Genomic DNA, 19371 nt, shown 5'->3' with positions numbered 1-19371 from the left:
CCTGGCGGTCCAGTGGTTAGGACTCCATGCTTTCACTGCATGGGCCCAAGTTTGATCCCTGGTCAGGGAACTAAGATCCCACAATCCACGCAGTGTGGCCAAAAAAAAAAAAAAAGAAAGAAACAAATGTATAACTCTTACAGTTATCTTCTGATCACTAAGTGAATAGATGAAGACGGGAGATTTTAGGGTCTAGGAGAAATGTGATGCTAATAAGGAGAGGAAAATGGAGGCAAAATCAGAATCTGGAGGTAAGTCTACAATTACAGCCTCTCAGGAAGGAACTTGGCTATGGAATGACATGCTGACAGTATGATCTTTTACAAATTATATCTTCTTGTTTCATGTCTGATATAATTCTACCTTGCCATTGTGATATATCACGTTTTAAAGATAGGAAAGTAGGGGCTTCCCTGGTGGCACAGTGGTTAAGAATCCGCCTGCCAACGCAGGGGACACAGGTTCAAGCCCTGGTCTGGGAAGATCCCACATGCTGTGGAGCAACTAAGCCCGTGGGCCACAACTACTGAGCCTGCATATCACAACTACTGAAGCCCGCATGCTAGAGTCCATGCTCCACAGCAAGAGAAGCCACCGCAATGAGGAGCCCGCACACCGCAACGGAAGAATAGCCCCCGCTTGACGCAACTAGAGAAAGCCCGCGAGCAGCAACAAAGACCCACCACAGCCAAAAATAAATAAATAATTTTTTTTAAAAAAGATAGGAAAGTAATGACAATTGGCTCATGTATTGTATTACTCAATATTATACCCATACCTGTATTTGCCAGTTTGGCCTCTATTTTTTTTTAATGTATCCTAGAAGTATCCCCTCCTCCTCCTAAGTCTCCCAGAGGCAGATGCTTTGTCTTTATCTTTTCCTTACTCACAGAATCCAGTGCTGTGCCCTACAGATAGTAGGCATTCCATGGAGGTCAATTGCCATGGAAGATGGTGTTGATGAGTTATTTTTGACAAACCATCACTTTCTAACACAATAGGAATTCCATAATATAGATGTGTTATGATTCTACCCTATTCAGTCAAAGACTTCAGAATAAAACTTTTGGCATTGGTTAAAGCTAAGGTAAGAACTGCTCAGATGTAGTTAGTAGTATTTTCAGTCAACAAGCTGTCACTGATGTTGGAGTTACTTTAAAGACCTGTGAAATCTGTGGTCTTAGCGCCATTGTGACCTCAACCTGTAGCTAAAAATCTGTCCAGTGCAACAGGAGTTTCAAGAACAGCAGCACAAAAATGATGACTTAACTGAATGGAACAACAAGGCACATATTTTCAAGAAGACCTTTTTTATTCTTAGAGTAGGAGTTTTCCTTCAAGATGACAAGTGCTTCAAACTCTCCAGGATCTTATTTATCTTCCAAAACAAGGTGAGTCTTTGACGGAAGATGCCAAGTGGTAACTATCCAGGAACGAAAAGAGGGTCTCTGTTATTAGCCCGGGTTGAAGGCAAATATAGTGTCTCTTCCCACAGAAGTTCAAAAATAGATGACAACTACTTGAAGGAGTTGAGTGAGGATTTAAAACTAAGGAAGCAGGAACTGCTAGAGATGTTAAAACCTCTAGAAGATAAGAACAAGCTGTTATTCCAGAAGTTGACGTCTAACTTGGAGGAAAGACAAAGAAGGTAAGTGTTCCCTTCTCAGGATTTCCTAGAAGGGGAAAGGCAAGAGAACTTTAATCCATAGGATTTAGCAATGATTATTTACATTTTTTTAAAAGGTTTAGACCTTCAGCTATAGTAAATTAAAAAGAATGTAACCACAAAATCAGGGTGGCAAGGAATCCTTCTTCTTTTAGTAGAATTAAGTATAACTCAGCTCATCTCACAGGGCTACAGTTATTACTTTTCTTCCCAAGAAACTGTTAAGAGACTTTACTATCCTCAATCCATCATGGTCACACAGATAGCTCCTCATTCATGTTTGTGGAGTCACTTTAGGATAGATGACTCTGTTCTTCCATCGCCAAGTAGTGAAATGGTAATCATTTCTGAGCATCAAAGTCCTCTGGATTAGGGTCTGGCCTTATTAAATGTACTAGGCAGTTGAGGTCTTAACTCTTTGCTAGGGCACTCACTGTTCTTGGGATCCACCAACTCTCTTTTTCCCTTCTAGTTTCAGAGAATCTCACCTTAATGTGTCTACCTTCATTCTCTACCTTACCATAAACATTTCAGGGAGTTCAGACTTTTGGAGAGAAAACACCAGGCAGAAAGTTGTGAGAACAAACGCCAGGCAGAAAGTTGTAGTCAAGCACCAGCTGTTTACAACCGAGAAACTCAGCCCTCTCAGGGCAAGGGAACACAAAGGCTGGCTTCTTTGCTTATAATTAGAGAGGGAAAAGCACAAAGAACATAAGCATAAGTTAATTAATACCTTTAAAGAATATCCTGTCTCACAGTCATAGATTTGATATTAATTCGGATTTTGTCAGAAACTTCTTTTTTTTTTTTTTAGAATAACAGAAGACTTTTAATTAGTAAAAAATAAGATTCAACTAATAAAATCAAGATAAATATTTAAAAATTTAACATAAAATATTTTACTACCCACATAGTCTGCCATACTTGGTTCTAAGGAGAAAAAATAAGCCTAGAAAGTGTAAAAATGAAACATTTCAACTTTATACATAACGTTTTATATCTTTAATTAAAATTATAAAGCAAATATAACAAAAATGATAGGATTCATTAATTCTAAGAGATGAAAATCAATTAGGTAAAAATCAATTCTTTTAGTCATGGTCTTGTTTTCTTTCCTTTTAATTTTTTACCAACTACCCCAATACAGTAAATGTATATCATTTCTTCTTCACTCTTATATAATATTTCATTTTCCTTAAGCATAAAGTACTCTAACATTCTAACTCTGCTGCAGAAAGCAGTAGCATATATTAACAGCAGCAATACTACTACTGCTATTAATACTAATACAACTACTAACAATAATAAACAATGAATGAATAGGCCTCTAACAAATAGTCTGGATTTGCAACAAAACAAATATACAAAAAAATTTACAAATCACTGCTTCATTCAATTTCAGGAAAATAAAATACAATAAAATTCTAATATTAAACTCTTTTGTCTGTGAATCATGTCAATATTTAGAAGACTGAAAATATGCAGGGTTATTCAAAGATTATGCAGGCGAAGATAATTTTTTTTTAACATCTTTATTGGAGTATAATTGCTTTACAATGGTGTGTTAGTTTCTGCTTTATAACAAGGTGAATTCGTTATACATACACATATGTCCCCATATCTCTTCTCTCTTGCGTCTCCCTCCCTCCCACCCTCCCTATCCCACCCCTCAAGGTGGTCACAAAGCACAGAGCTGATCTCCCTGTGCTATGCGGCTGCTTCCCACTAGCTATCTATTTTACATTTAGTAGTGTATATATGTCCATGCCACTCTCTCACTTTGTCACAGCTTACCCTTCCCCCTCCCCATATCCTCAAGTCCATTCTCTAGTAGGTCTGTGTCTTTATTCCCGTCTTGCCCCTAGGTTCTTCATGAGTCAGAAACTTCTTGATGGCTTGATTCTCTAGAGGCTACCGTAAGGATATAAGTGGGTTCTCCAACTAACTCAAATGTTTTTTATGTGGAGAAGCAAAGTAGGGGAGATGGACAGAGATGGGAGTAGGGAATAATTCTGAGATTTATCCTTAAGACAAGAGGTTCTTCAACCTCCTTCTTCACAGAGGCAAAAAAAAACGCCCCTTTCTACCCCAAAAGTCATACAACAAAACTTCCTTCTGAAGGGGTGGAGAGGAGTCTCACTAGCTGTTGGAGACCTAAGTTTTGAGCCTTACAGAGCACAGAATTCATTATAGAGCACATACCTAAGGCAAACGTCGATTAGGAATGAAATTGTGTTTTGGAGACCTTCTATGTCCAGAAGGACTTCCATAAATCTTGTGATTTCAGCCCCTATCTCCCTCTCATGGTAGAGTAGTTTCTGACTGGTCATGGAATATTAATATTTCTTTTTAGGAAGTATTATGTTTTGTGATATCTTTGTCTTCTTTCTAGTCTGCAGATCATGAGGCAGATTATGGCAGGGAAGGGGAATGGTGAATCCTTAGTCATTGAGCTCATTAAGGAAGCAGAAGAGATGAAGCAGAATCTGGTAAGAGGTTCGTGGGCACTCCAGGGAATGGCCTTCTGAACAGGGCTGTCAATTCCATTGCTGTCAGACAGAGTGCTCAGCTCTAGCATTGGTGCTCCAACACTCATAGGTCCTTGATCTAGAAAAGTCCTGGAGTCAGGACAAAGGGAGTCAGGTGAAATGTTGGGAAGAATAAGAACTAGCTAGCAAAAATTCTATTTTTTTGACTTTTGAAAAACTTTTTATCTAAAGGTTAATGAATACAAGCATATTAACCCCTCACATTTCAGAAGAAATAGAAAATAACCAAAGTAAAAGAAAGGAAAGAGTTTGGTATGAGAGATTCTTTCAAGATTTTAAAAAATTAACAATATAGGACTTCCCTGGTGGCACAGTGGTTAAGAATCCGCCTGCCAGTGCAGAGGACACGGGTTCGAGCCCTGGTCTGGGAAGATCCCACATGCCGTGAAGCAACTAAGCCCGTGCGCCACAGCTACTGAACCTATGCTCTAGAGCCCCCGAGCCACAACTACTGAAGCCCGTGCGCCTAGAGCCTGTGCTCCGCAACAAAGAGAAGCCACCACAATGAGAAGCCCGTGCACTGCAATGAAGTGTAGCCCCTGCTCTCAGCAACTAGAGAAAGCTCTTGTGCAGCAACAAAGAACCGACACAGCCAAAAATAAATAAATAAAAATATAAATAAGTTTATTTTAAAAAATTAACAACATAAAGGATCTTAAAAATTAAAAATTAGTGGTCTAAGCCCCAAAGAAACTGCCATATGATCAGAACATCTTAAGTGTTTCAAGTGTGAGGAACTCACTACTATATAGATATACCACAATTACCATAATTAAAGTTACTATTCCAAATTGTTATTTTTTTTTATCATCATCATCAATCTCATCTCTCATGTTCCTGGGTTTGGGGCTAGGCCCATTTATTGCCTTCCTCTGTGGTTTACTATGCCCCTACCCCTTAGTCCCCCTATTAATGATTCCTTCCAACTTTAATGACTAGACAAACACATATTTCTATTTGTTTGCTTTTTCCCCTCCAACAGGAAAGGAAAAACAAGATGCTTCGGAAGGAAGTGGAAATGCTATGGAACAAGGTATGTGTGCCTCTAAGGATCTCTTGAAAGTATCTGTCTTACAAACCATAATGCAAAGAAGCTTCCCTTTTTTCTGGTCCACATCCTCATTTTTTCATGTCTCTGTTTCCACCCATGCCTCATTCCAATTCATTCTCTGATCTTATCTAAAACAATCAAGTAATGTCACTCTTCTTAGGAAAACCCTTTACAGCCATTCCAGGCATAGTCTGGCTCTTGCCTACCTTTCTAGTCTCCTCTCATAGAAGACCTCCCCTCCCACACTGGCCTCCACATGCCAAGACCTTTCTTTTCTAAAGACTTTTGCTTTTGCTTTATCCCTGGGCTGTAATGCTATTTTCTTATAGTTGGCTCATTCTCATCCTTCAGGTCTCCGCTTAAATGTCGCCTCCTCAGGGAAGCCCTCCTTATTCACTCCACCTGAAAAAGGACATCATCCCCCCCCACTTCCTATTATACAATTCTGTTCATGTCTTCCATAACAATTTTTATAATATAAGCTCACTATTTTTTTTATTTTATTGTGTTATTATTATTTTATTTGTTTCTTATCTCCCTGCCCTGTTCTGGAATACATGCTTCTCCAGTATCTTGATTGCTTTGTTCATCTTGGAATCCCTAGCATGTAGCACAGTGCTTGGCACATAGTAGACAATCAATAAATGTAAGTTGAATGAACGAATACCTGATTCTAATTCCCCTTTGACTTTGCAATAATCACAGCATTGTTTAATATAAAAATAGTATGGGGGCTTCCCTGGTGGCGCAGTGGTTGAGAATCTGCCTGCCAATGCAGGGGACACGGGTTCGAGCCCTGGTCTGGGAAGATCCCACATGCCGCGGAGCAACTAGGCCCGTGAGCCACAATTACTGAGCCTGCGCGTCTGGAGCCTGTGCTCCGCAACAGGAGAGGCCGCGATAGTGAGAGCCCCGCGCACCGCGATGAAGAGTGGCCCCCACTTGCCACAACTAGAGAAAGCCCTCGCACAGAAACGAAAACCCAACACAACCATAAATAAAATAAATAAATAAATAAATCCAAAGTTAAAAAAAAAAAAAGAGTTTAAAAAAAATAAATAAAAAATAAATAAAAATAGTATGGCCTTTTGCTGGGAAACCAAGCAGGGGTAGAATTCCTTTGTGGACTAAGCCTTTGGGATCCAAGTGCTTTTTCACAAATTATGAGACCTGAATAGCAGATTGTCTTGTGATATAAACAGGTGTGAGTGTGATCTCTGACTGCTTTTTCCATCTCACCTTTGCACAGATAATTAGGATACTATCAAGACCTGCATCTTGTACTGAGATCTGATCCTAGTTCTCAGTGGCAGCTACAAATCAATTCTATGAATTGTGAGAAGTTTTAGTTTCTGAGTTCTTGAGTCTTAGTGATAGGAAATATGCCAGCATCATTCCTCTGTCAAAATCCAGTTTCTCCAGAGTTCCCAAAAGACTTTGTATGAGGGATGTCCATATACCTGAGCTTGTGATTGACTTTCCCTCCCCATACTTTTAGACAATGAGAAATAGAGAGACAAGATCGTATGCCTAGTGGTTAAGAAGACAGACTTCAGATTCCAAGAGATCTGGTTCAAATTCCAGCTCTGTACTTTCCTACCTGAGTGACCCTAAACAAATGACTTAACCTCTCTAAGACTCAGTTTTCTTATCTATAAAATGGAAATAAAAATAGTCCTGTGAGGATTAAATGAGAACATTTGTAATGTAGTAGAGTAAATAAGTAATGTAGTAAGTAGCTTACAGTAGTGATTGACATATAATAAAGGTTCAGTTAATAGTTTTTATTATTATAAGTTTCACTCAAAAGACCAGATGGAAGGGCTCATTCCATTCTGAACCTCCTTTGGTAGTACACTTTTCATATCAGGCCCTGAGAGTTTTCTGACTGGCAGGAACCAAAAGCCTTGACACCTATTGGCTTTCCACTTCCCTCATGAAGTCCCAGTAATTTAAAGCTTTGCCAAAATGTCTCTCTACAGACATTCAGCACAGAAGAACTCAGTGATCAACAAAAAGCACTGCAGATAAAGAACAAAGCAGACTTACAGGACAGAAAGGCAAGTGGACTGCATGGTGCTTAGAATTTCAAAGTTGTTGATGCCACACAGATGGCAACAGCCCGTTGACAATCAGGACTGATTAGGGTAGATAGACAGATAGGAAGGATCTGGGCCTTAAGGGTATATTGGATTTACCGTCTGCTAAGACATTGCATTTCTTTCCTGGGACCTCCTATTCCCTTAGCTCTCTTCTTTCTTCCCAGGCTCCCAAAACCCCCTCATCATCTAGGAAGACCAAGAATGAACTGGAGACATTGTGTGCAGAGAAAGTGAAGGAAATAAGGAAGGTAGTATGATCTTTCTGAAAGTAGTGGCTTTTAGAGCTGATAGATTAGAAATCTTTAATGTAGCAATAATCTGCCTAAGTGTGCTCCTGAACTGATACAAAATTTTATAGGAGATCTGGTTCCCTTGGGGTATTACATTTGAGTCAGAGTGACACGGCAAGTTTCTGGTAAATCATGATAGCTAGAGCAAAGTGGGAAAATCTGTACCAATAATGACAACTTCGAAATAGCTATGTGATGTCAAAACTCTTGTTAATTTGTTTTTGAACATTTATTTAGAGATATTATGCTTGTATCTAATCTTCCCGCAGCCAACTCATTGATAGAAAACGATCCTGTTCATTTAGCTTTTAGCTTTTGGAGAGTGGGATGTACAGGTGATGCCAATTAAGAGGACTGTGCAGTTGAGACCAATATATTAGTGAATCTATGACACCATAATTTTGCTATAAAGTCTGCAGCATATTGAGAAAACTGATTTCTGATCTCAATTTACTTTGTCACCAGAGGCTCTTTCTTCCACCAGGAAAAGCAACAGAGGAAAATGGAATGGGTCAGGTATCAGGAACAAGCTAACTTCATTCAGGTACTAAGTCTTCCAAGCCTGGACACAGGGTACAATTTCATTCATGCAATATAGAGGCTTTTAGTTTCCTAATGGTAAACCTGATCCTCTCATCTGGATTACCAATTGTCATGCTAAAAGAAATGTTTTGTGAGAAGATGACTGAAGAGACCTATCTCCAGCTTTACCTTGAGTATAGCACTTTTTCCCTATGATCTTGATTTTGTCCTATTTGAAATGGGGGGGGGGAATCACACATAATTTCTGCCCACTTTTAAAGACTGAGCATGATAGAATCATTTTTAAACTTCTGAGTTAAAAGGATTCAGGTAATAGTGGATTTAGAGAAGCCAATACTATATGAGTAGTTTTGAAAAATGTTCTCTTATAGAATGACTTTAATGGCAAAGTGATTGAGCCGAGAATTGAAGCCTTGAAGAACTACCAGAAGCCCAATGATCTGAAGTTATCACTGTACATACAGCAGAATTTTGAGCCAAAGCAAGCATTTTTGAATCTTCCTGGGTCCCGAGGTAGGTAGAGTATCATAGGTACACAATTTGAGGTTTGTTTTGTTTTACATTGGAGATCCCATTACCTGTAAAGTGATAACACAATACCTGGCACACAGTAAGTTAGTTAGCAGTGTTATAATAAATGTTTTCACTATCATCATTATTATTATTACACTGAAACCCTTATATCAAGATAAGGTTTCCTCTAGAGGAAATAAAATTTTCCTTTGTAAAGACTGAGTAATATACTGTGTGCTTAGCATATGTAGTTGATACATAGTTGACACCTGATAAAATATTAGTTTTCTCCTCACCTCGTCCCCTTTCTTAGGAATTAGAGTAGTTTGATCTCACAAATCTTATTGGAATAGACTCTGCTACTTCAGAATAGAAGGCCAAAGAGACATCCAACAATGGTTGTGAGTTTCACCAATCCAGATATTCCTCTGGGAGTTTCACCATTTCCCCACCCCAAAGAATTTATGGCATCATTAGAGGAAATCATATAGCTTACCATAAAAAAATAAAGGAATGGTTTCTGAGGGACAGGAAGAAAGGACTCTTAAGTTTTCATGGATCTATGAATCTGAACTCTGTAATTTAAAAAAGAGACATGCAATAAGAAATCATGGCTAAGGGATGCCAATGTTTTATCAATATTAATATGTATGTCTCTAATTTCTTCTCAATCATATTCCATAAGGGCTTGAATAACTTATAAAATCACACACAGCATGAAGATCAAATAAACAGATGACTAAATCAAGGCAAAGGGAAAATAAGTTGAAGCCAGGTAAATACATAAAAATGTGTAATGAAAGTACCATACAGTTGGTACAGGTAGGCTTCAGTCTTGGTTATGAATTTCCCCGAAAAAGAAACATGAATTTATGGTGTCCACAAAATAAAAATAAACCAAGTTCTCAGAAGAAACACAGCTTTTACTGGTACTGAAATGAGAGAGAAATTTCTCTTCCAGGTCCTCATCAGGGGGACAGGACACTCTATGTGTGTCATAGTAGCTAATGTCCTCAAAAATATTTCTAAAATAAATTCAGAATCTAAATTTCCTAGGCTGTTTCTTATCTGTTCCTTGGCACAATCTGATAAGAAATTATTGATGTGAACTTTTTTTAAAAGCGATGGATCAGCTCAAGGTGATTTGGTCCAGGTCCATAGCACTCTGTTGGTCTGACTTGATCCATATTTAAAAGTTAGAAAATCTGGATGATTGGAGGAAATAGCTATCCTTCAGCCAGTGTTCCATTCATGTCTCTCTTTTAACTGTTGTTCTGATAAGAATTGGAAAGCAGAAAGCTTGAGTTTTTCTTCTCCAATAAGAACCTGGAATACAACCTGGAATACAAACAGAATTAAAAACATAGAGGAGGGGAGGGTTATGAGGGCGAGAGATCCACGTCTTATTTCATTTAAAATTAGCTGAAAGTCATCTCAAGGGATCCATAGAGTAAGGAGCCAAAAATCTTTTCCCTCTGGATTCAAATCAAGCCAAGAAAATAAATAGTGAAATATTCCATTCAGCATGATCACTACGGAAGATTTTTTTCCCCTTGCTTGCAGAACACTGAATCTCTGAACTCTGAACTAGAACAGCCCACAGATCAACATCCTCTTTTCTCTTCTCTCCTCTAATGCTTCTGGAGTATTAAGCGATAGGGCACTAAACTGTTCAGTTACCACAAGTGCATGTAGCCACAGGCATGCGTGACCCATTGCTTGTGTGTTATTGATTGCACATGCATTGAGCACTGATTGTAGGCCAGTTTCATTTTCTAATACACACATATACAAAATTTATGAGTTTGTTTGAGCCCAAGTGGATATGAAATTTAAGTCTTAGATTATGGTTTTATTGACCTATTTATAACCTAGTGTTTAATTATTGAAAAGAAAACAAAAGGAATATTAGTTTTCTTCGTAGAGGGATTTTTAAAGTAGTTATATTAAGATATTATTACCAACAGTAGTATGTGTTGTAAATGAAAAACAAATATAGTTTTCTATAATAGAAAGTAAACATAATAAGTATACAGAGAACAAAATTTTAGTATTCTAACACAGTGCTGAACCCTAAGGTCTGTTTTATCTTTATTAGGAAGTGAGATCAGCAAGATGTAGAGAGTTTTAAAGAAAACCAGCACCAAACTGAAAGTCTTCTCCTTGATGCCATCAATGTGTCAAGTTTGAAAGAATCAAAAAGGAATAATTTTCTCACTGTGATTTGATTTATAGTATTTAATGCTGTGTTCCAGCACCTCCTAAATTTATTGCAGTTACCTCCTAAAATCATCTCACCATCAAATTTTGGGAAATAGCAATTTACTGGGAAAAGCACTGGATTTAGAGTCAGATATATGAGTTGCAGGTCTTACTCTGAGGCTAACCATTTAGATGACCTGGACCAGTCATTTTGTTTCAGTGTTTTTCTTTATCTAACGCAACAATAACATATTATAGAGCATGTTGAAAACATGGTTTTGTGTAACCCTCATGATGACTCTATGGGATAGGTATTATAGAACAAGAAACTAGTTCAGAGAAGCCAGGCTTCTGACTGCATATCCAAAGCTCACCTCCTAAAATATGCTATAAAGTGACAGTGTTCCAGTATGTGATTTCTTACGACTCTTCCACCTCTAAAGGCTATGATTTGAATTCAAGCTTATCACTTGTTTAATGTATAATCCTCCCAATAAAGAATCATACCCCCATCATTAATTTGCTCAGTTAACAAAAGAAATACTACTTCCAAAAGGGGTTGACAGATTTGTAATTCTGCATATAGCCCAGTAGGTGGCACCAATCACATCCAGGCCTTTAGTCCATAAACAGTGGTAATTCAGGAACCTGCAGGGAGCCATCAGTCTTCTATTGCCCTTAGGACAAAATGTGCTACTTTTATGTATCAAATGAAAAAAATTAAAAGATCTATTGGTGTTTTCTGCCATGCTTTGTGACACTGAGGTGTATTACTGGCAGCCTTGATTATCCCGTATTAAATTCAGCATTCTGCTGCAAAATCCGTACCTATTATTCCACTCCGTGAACTACAGTGTCCTCCATTCCAAAAACAGCCACTGTCCCGCCCTCCACAATCCCTAACACTGTTTGTTTTTTTTCTACCACAGATAAATCAGGCGATCAGGACAAGGAATTAAAAAATCAGGCAATTGCGCAAGGTGGGGACCTTTTGAAGTTTAAGTACTTAGTAGTGTTCCTGGATAATGTTCCTTTTCCTCTAGTTTCAAAAGAATTGAATTTCACAGATCTGTCTTAAAGGATTGAATGTAATTCTGGACACACCTTCCAGCAAATCAGGGTACAGACCCTTCTGTTATAGGCATTTCCAAGTAGAGGGAGGGGTATCGCACTGCTCCTCGCCAAGAATTCCTCCTCCCACATCGATTGTCCTGTGTGCTGGTTGGCTGCATTGCAGTGGTGTGATCTGTTTGGTTGGCAAAATATAATCCTGTGTTAATACTGACTTTGTAACACTTCAAGCAATCCCTACTTGCAAATTCCCTTGAGGCCCAGGTTGTATGTATCATTAGCCAGGTCAGTCTCATCGGTTTAGCATACTTCATCACCTAGTCTTATAGAAGAGAAAAATATTTTATATCCACGGTGAAGTCTTTCCAGAGACGGGCCACATTTGAAGGGATTTACTTCCAGACCAGTATAAAATTACAGTTTGACCCAGAGTGGACGGCAGCCCTTCCCAGGCTTCTGTAGGGTCAAGAGAGCAGTTCTTGGCCTTTGGCAGTCACCTATCTTAGAGCGCACAGGCACGAAGCAATCTTTAAATTCAGCTGTTTCCCATCACACCTGCCGGTGTTTAAAGAAGAGGTTTATCTTCCATAATAATAGAACTGGTGATAAGACACTTGATTCTGACAGCCTTGCTTTTTTCTCCTCCCCTATCCCACCCCCAAACGCCCACCCCAACTCTTAGCATTTCCTTGAGCTCTTTTAAGAAGCTGAAGGTTGCATGTGAATATTTTGCTACACTTATAAATTGAGATGAAAGCCCAGTGCAGTGGGAAATGAATACTCTTGAGACCTTATTTATTCTATAACTCCCTCTGTTCTGAAAGCAAGTCATTCTCCCCAGCTTCAACCTTTGCTTCACTTTAGTATTACTCCTCCTGATGGCTGAATACACTCCAGCAGGTGCTGCTGAAAGGAAAAAAAGTAGTGTTAAGCTAAAATTCTGAAAGGCAGGGGCGGAAACCCACAGCTGGCTCCAATCTGAGTCCTTGATAAATAGCATTGCCCTCAAATACAGGCTTTTTCAAGCTTTGCAGCAACTTGAACCTTTTGAATGTCAGCCTTTGGTTCATGGTATTAGTAGGTCATGAAGTTAACTTCTTTTTTTTTTTTAATTTAATTTAATTTTTATTTATTTATTTTTAGTTGCATTGGGTCTTCGTTGCTGCGCACAGACTTTCTCCAGTTGCAGGGAGCGGGAGCTACTCTTCATTGTGGTGCCCGGGCTTCTCATTGCAGTGGCTTCTCTTGTTGTGGAGCACAGGCTCTAGATGTGTGGGCTTCAGTAGTTGTGGCACGCAGGCTCAGTGGTTGTGGCGCACGGGCATAGTTGCTCCGCGGCATGTGGGATCTTCCCGGACCAGGGATCGAACCCTTGTCCCCTGCATTGGCAGGCAGATTCTTAACCACTACACCACCAAGGAAGTCCGAAGTTAATTTCTAAACTAGCTCATTCTTTCACTTCCTATAAAACTCCACAGAAGTCCAGGGGAGAACAAAAGTCTTCTTTCCTAAATATACATTTTGAAGGTTGAAAAAAAAGTAAACTGTACCTGTATTCATATTATGATTATTTCAGTGAGTGACAATCTATTCTAAACTTTTTTGCATCACACAATCAGGAGAGCAGAAGGTTGTCTAGGATTAGGTTGTCATACTTAGCTAATAGAAAGAAGATCCCCAGTTAAGTTTGAAACATTGTTTGCAGATAAACAATAAATGTTGAGTTTAAATATGTCCCAACTATTGCATGGTACATACATATACTAAAAATTATTTGGTGTTTATTGAAATTCAAATTTAACTGCGTGTCCTATATCTTAGTCTGGCAACCCTTACTTAGGACTGACTCACCACAGAGCCTATTTAGCACCCTACAATTCTCCCTCTTTCCCTTTTTATTCTCTCCCTTTCTCTCTCAGTCTGTGCCTGGTTTTCTCTCTGCCTCCTCTTTCTCATCCCCACCCCCACCTTCATCTTTTGTTTGTTCTCCGCTGTCCACAGTTAGCCATTTTTGTGGAATATGTGTCTGGGTTACCAGAGGGTGTGCAGATATCTGCGTGATTTATCACCTCATTTCTTCATTTAAAAGTTGTATTGGAAGCACACTTTGTAGGCTCTCAAATAAAATTGTTTTTACTTGATGTAATCTTCAAACGATTTTTTTTTTCCTGTGGGACATGAGCTCTCAACGGAAAAAAAAGGTTTGCCACTTCAACTTTAAAAACATTGTTTGATGAAGTTATTTTCTAAAACAACAATTAGAAAATCCACATCAATGCTAATACCAGAGTCAGTCCTACAATGATATGGTACTATGATGAATGTTAATAGCCTTGCAACTCAAAATAAAACTAGGTTTTTTTACTCAAAGAAAGCTCTCATTTTCCTAATTTTCCCCATCAGGTACCATGGACACTGCAGCTATGAGCAGAGCAACTACTGGCAAAAGTGAATCTAATGTGAAAATTACTTTGGTTTTTGAAATAATTTCAAAGGCTTGAATAGATAGTGGGTGTAGAATTTTGGAATGCATTTGTTAATATTTTTAGTATTCTAATTTAATATTTTTAGAGGATTTGCAAAATGAGTGCCAGGACACTTGGTGCTTTAGCTGTCATTTTTTTCTGTTTTTTCCTGTCTTAGAGAATTCTGGGCGCAAAGACCTACACAGAACAACAAGGAGCTAAAGGAAGTCAGTTTGATGAAGGAAGAGGGAGGCTCTTTTTTCTGAGGTCAAGGCCAGATGAAGCGCTGAAGGATTAGAAGGCTTTCACTCCCTTTGCTTTGGACAGATTTAAAGACTAGGTGCAGCCATTTGTGTTAATTAAAATCTCTCAAACCTTTGTTTTAGTGCTATTTCCACACTCTCTCCCCTCCACAATGGGTGGAAATGCTAGTTAGATGCTTGGCCTTAAGCATGTCAGGAATTTAGTCATCTAGGGATTGTAAACAGCCTCATTATTTTGATAGCTTTTGATTTTTGAAATGACTAGATTCAAACTACATTGTATGTTGTTAACAAGTCCATTAAAAGCTGTTCCTCTCCACCTCTGAAGTGTTTAATTCCGGGCAGATCCTCCACTAGCAAATGAGCAAAAGTAGTTACAAAATAAGGAAATAATACTCCATAGACTCCTCTTACTCTTTCACCCACCTCACCCATCTGCCCTGTTGATACTGCCTCCTAGTTATCTATTCCTTGAATATCTTCTGCCTTCCCAGTGCCACTGTTTTAGTTCAGGCTCTCTTTCCTGCCTGGATTACCACAGCCTCTTTAACTAGTTTCCCTGATTCCAGCCCCTCTAATCCATCTTCCACATCACCACTGAAACTATCTTTTCTAAAAGAGAAATGAGATCATGTCACGTCCCTACTGATTTCCCCTTGACTTCAGTATAAAGTCCAAACTCCTTCACAAAACACATAAAGATCTGCCTCCTGCCTACATCCCCAGTCTCATCTTTCACTGTAACCCCCTTCCCTCATACGTCTACAGTGAGCTGCACAGAACTAGTTGCAGTTCCCCTGATGCACCATGAGTTCTGTTATATCCATGCCTTTGCACAAAGCTATTCCTCTGTCTGAAAGATTCTTCTCTTCTTGTCTGCTTGACCGTTGCCTATTTGACCTAAGGGCCAAGTTTGGTGCCCTTCTACTATCCCAGTAATTCTCAATCCTAGTTGTGTATCAGAATATCCTTGGGAGCTTTTAAAAACACCAATTCACTAAGCCCCTCTCCAGATCATGTAAATTATGATCTCTGAGGGACTTCTCTGGTGGCGCAGTGGTTAAGAATCCGCCTGCCAGTGTAGGGGACATAGGTTCAATCCCTGGTCTGGGAAGATCCCACATGCCATGGAGCAACTAAGCCCGTGCACCACAACTACTGATCCTGCACTCTAGGGCCTGCGAGCCACAACTACTGAAGCCCGCGTGCTGCAACTACTGAAGCCCACGCGCCTAGAGCCTGTGCTCTGCAACAAGAGAAGCCATCGCAATGAGAAGCCTGCCCGCGCACCACAGCAAAGAGTAGCCCCCGCTCACCGCACCCAGAGAAAGCCCGCTTGCAGCAATGAAGACCCAACGCAGCCAAAAATAAATAAAATTTTAAAAAAAAATTATGATCTCTGAGAGAGAGGGCAAAAGCATCTGTATTTTTTAAAAAGGGCCCCAGGAAATTCTTATGTGCAGCCAGGTTTCAGAATCATTGTTCAGGCTACCTTACATCTACCATAGCACTTAGCGAACTACCTTGCAATTGTTTATTTACCCAGCTATTGATCTCCCTTACCAAATTGTGAGCTCTTTGAGGCCCAGGACTGTGTCTTCTTCATCTTTTCATTTTGATCACCTAACACAGTACCTGGGATTTGATAGAGCCTCAGGTATGGCATAAGGCCACAGAAAGTTAATTCCAAAGTCCCAGGTCTATTGACACCCTGTCTTGTGTCAGTATGATACCACTGGATCATACTGTAGTCCCTGAGATCTTCAGATCTTTTCTTTAATTAAGTTGTCATTAATTTCCTATCTCATGTCAATATGAGGAAAGTTGATTTGTTACAAAACACTTCATGACCTGTAGGAATCCCTTGTATGGTGTAATGAGTAAAGTAAGACAACTAAGTAAAAATCTTCCCTCTCCCAAGGTCAATTTACATTTTTAAAGGTTGCTTTAAAAGGCGGATTTTTTAAAATGTACTTTCAGACTGGAAAATTTTACATGAAATCATAGAATTTGGGCATTAGATGGGCCTTTAAACAAGTATAAATCTCCATCACTTTACAGAAGAGGACACTGAAGTTCAGATATGTTGAAAGGGTGTCCAAAGTCCCACATGTTACTGTCCCACAGTAACAGTTAAGCTAATTACCAGAGCCTGGTATTATTACTGCCAATTCATATTCCAATTTAACTCACATCTTTCCTCTCTTGACCACAAAAATAACAGGCTCTGCAGTCCTAAGGCAATTAGTTTCATGTTCTACCAACTGAGTTAGCTGAGTGTGTAGTCCACATTCTGTTTCAAGAAAGCCACATCTGTTCTCATCTAGGCCCTCTGTGCTTTAGCAGTCCTGAAAGATTTTCCAAGTCAATTGGATTAGACAGAGCAATGGGAACAAAAATCAGGAATATAAAATCTGATTGTACCACTGACTATCTGGACTACATCGTTTAATCACAAGGCCTTTGATTCCCATTTTAAAAATTGAATTAAAAGAACACCATTCAAAAGTTTTAAAATCATGTTTTTTGTTTGTTTTTACCATTGAAATGGGTTTAGATGAGTATCTGACCTTTTTTCCCATTTTTTTTTGTTAACCAAAGCATGAAATAAACAATTCACTTGCTAGCAGAGATGTATAACTTCTTTAAAAGTGAATCATTTGTCATCTCTAAACTACTGAAATTGTATGTTATTATTAGGCTTATCACCTTTCTCTCAAATGTTCCAAATCTTTCAATTTCTTCAAAGCACAAAACTGAAATATTATAGCCTTTTATTCTACTGTCTTTAAGACTTCACATTGGATTCCGACTTTCACCTATATGGCAGTGCAAAGTTATCAGTTAGATTGGCTGGCTATGCCTGGGTGTCTGCATTTTTTTTTTTTTTTTTTCTGCATTTTGATAAGTCCAGAATATGGATCTCAGCTTTGTGGGTACAAATTTATTCAGTCAACTTACCCAACAGATCAGAGACTCATTCGAGATACCCAAACTCCCAAGAGAATCACTGATAAATCCAATATTAGTTTAAATTACAGGGAGGGCTGTTCCTTCCAATGTGGTTGGAATATGTCTATATTTAGGGCATTCCCAACTCAGAATCAAATTATTAGCAAAACTGAATTAGTAATCAAAATATTTATGGCACTGAAACATTACAATTTTATTTATAGTCATAATAGTCCAGTTATGTTTCTCTGAGAATAAAATCACTGATACTCTTGACTGTACTTGGGAGATACTTTTCAATTTTAAATTCAACTGAGGAAAACTCTATCCCATCAGCAAAACATTTAATAACCATAATCTTGGGTAGTTCTATTTTTGTGGCTTATCTCATTTATTTTACCTTGACATTCTAGCTATTCAAAGAATATTTGCTAACATTTCACCCCCAAAATTTGCTTTTTTGCAACGACCACAAAGTGATTTGTAATGTTTGTCACACTTCTTTCCTAAATGAAATAAGGCCAACAACAACAGTCTGCTATTTTCATCTTTAATCTAGAATTGCAGTCATCAAAGGGGACAAGGGACAGTATGCAACATCTTGCCTTACTCTTTTAGATCCAGGCAGAAAAATCCAGCTTTAATATTGTTTGTGTGAACTCTGGCCACGTTAGCTGGTGTCTCCTTTTATAGGCAGAGGCTTCTGCAAGCTGTTACATGCCAAGGCAAATTTCTAACAGCCCCTCTGGTACCTTGGGAGTAGCCTGCACTGCTAGCAATTCAAAGTCCCTATTGCCTTATATGTTCTGTATTTAGTCATCAAATATTAGGAAATGGGAAGAAAACAAGGTTCTGTGTTGGAAAGGGACACACGCTCTGCACCCAATCAATCCCACAGCAGGCGATACACAGGCAGATAAATATGAAATGTAATTATTACATGGTAAAATGAGATTTTTCAGTACAACTGAAAAATCCATCATCTCTGCTTCCTTCACCAATTCATTTATGCTTTCTAACATTTCAAACTTCTACTGAAGGTTCATTTTAAGCTAAACTACTGTATAAACATTCCTATCGACCATACTTCCTCCAACTATTAGTCAACCTGGGAGAAAATGAGGTTACTTAGGTTAACAAAATAATTTTTTGTTGCTTTTATAGAGACAAAACTATTTTTCTAGGGTAGGTGGGCTTTGATTATATGGAAACCAATTAATAATAATAATTTTTGATTTTTTTAAAAAGCTCACTTAAACTTAATCCATGTCAGTGGTTAAGTTTGGGACTATTTTTTCTTTCCTTTATTAAAAATATTTATTTATTTATTTATTTGGTTGGTTGCACCAGGTCTTAGTTGCGGCAGGCGGGCTTCTTAGTTGCAGCTCATGGGTTCCTTAGCTGTGGCACGTGGGCTCCTTAGTTGTGGCATGCAAACTCTTAGCTGCGGCATTCATGTAGGATCTAGTTCCCAGACCAGGGATCGAAGCTGGCCCCCCTGCATTGGGAGCACACAGTCTTAACCACTGTGCCACCAAGGAAGTCCCAGGGACTATTTTTTCTTTACTTGTGTATACTGAATCCTAAAAACTGAAGGCCTTGTAGACAGAGCCCTTTTAAGAAATTAAATAGTTTCTGGACACTTAATGTTACTTTTCCATTTAACAAATCTCATTCTCCTTTCCCTTATCTAATAATTCCTTC

The 19371-nt window shown here is 38.7% G+C and overlaps 1 protein-coding gene and 1 long non-coding RNA gene across 2 annotated transcripts in view; one reads left to right on the top strand and one right to left on the bottom strand.

The window, feature by feature from the left end:
* LOC309655992 overlaps positions 1-19371 on the bottom strand; it is a 318822-nt gene that overhangs the window by 102980 nt on the left and 196471 nt on the right. The window lies entirely within an intron of this gene.
* CCDC196 (coiled-coil domain containing 196) lies at positions 966-17589 on the top strand. Its single transcript, XM_082450957.1, has 9 exons — positions 966-1648; positions 4059-4155; positions 5198-5248; positions 7249-7326; positions 7533-7616; positions 8143-8202; positions 8573-8714; positions 11846-11925; positions 14631-17589. Exons 1-9 carry the CDS (start codon positions 1410-1412, stop codon positions 14748-14750), a joined length of 951 nt encoding a protein of 316 aa, XP_082307083.1. The 5' UTR covers positions 966-1409; the 3' UTR covers positions 14751-17589.

The sequence above is a fragment of the Balaenoptera physalus genome (assembly GCF_965194825.1).
Source record: "Balaenoptera physalus genome assembly, chromosome: 2".
Taxonomy (NCBI): Eukaryota; Metazoa; Chordata; class Mammalia; order Artiodactyla; family Balaenopteridae; genus Balaenoptera; species Balaenoptera physalus.
This window is presented reverse-complemented; position numbering and strand designations above follow the sequence as displayed.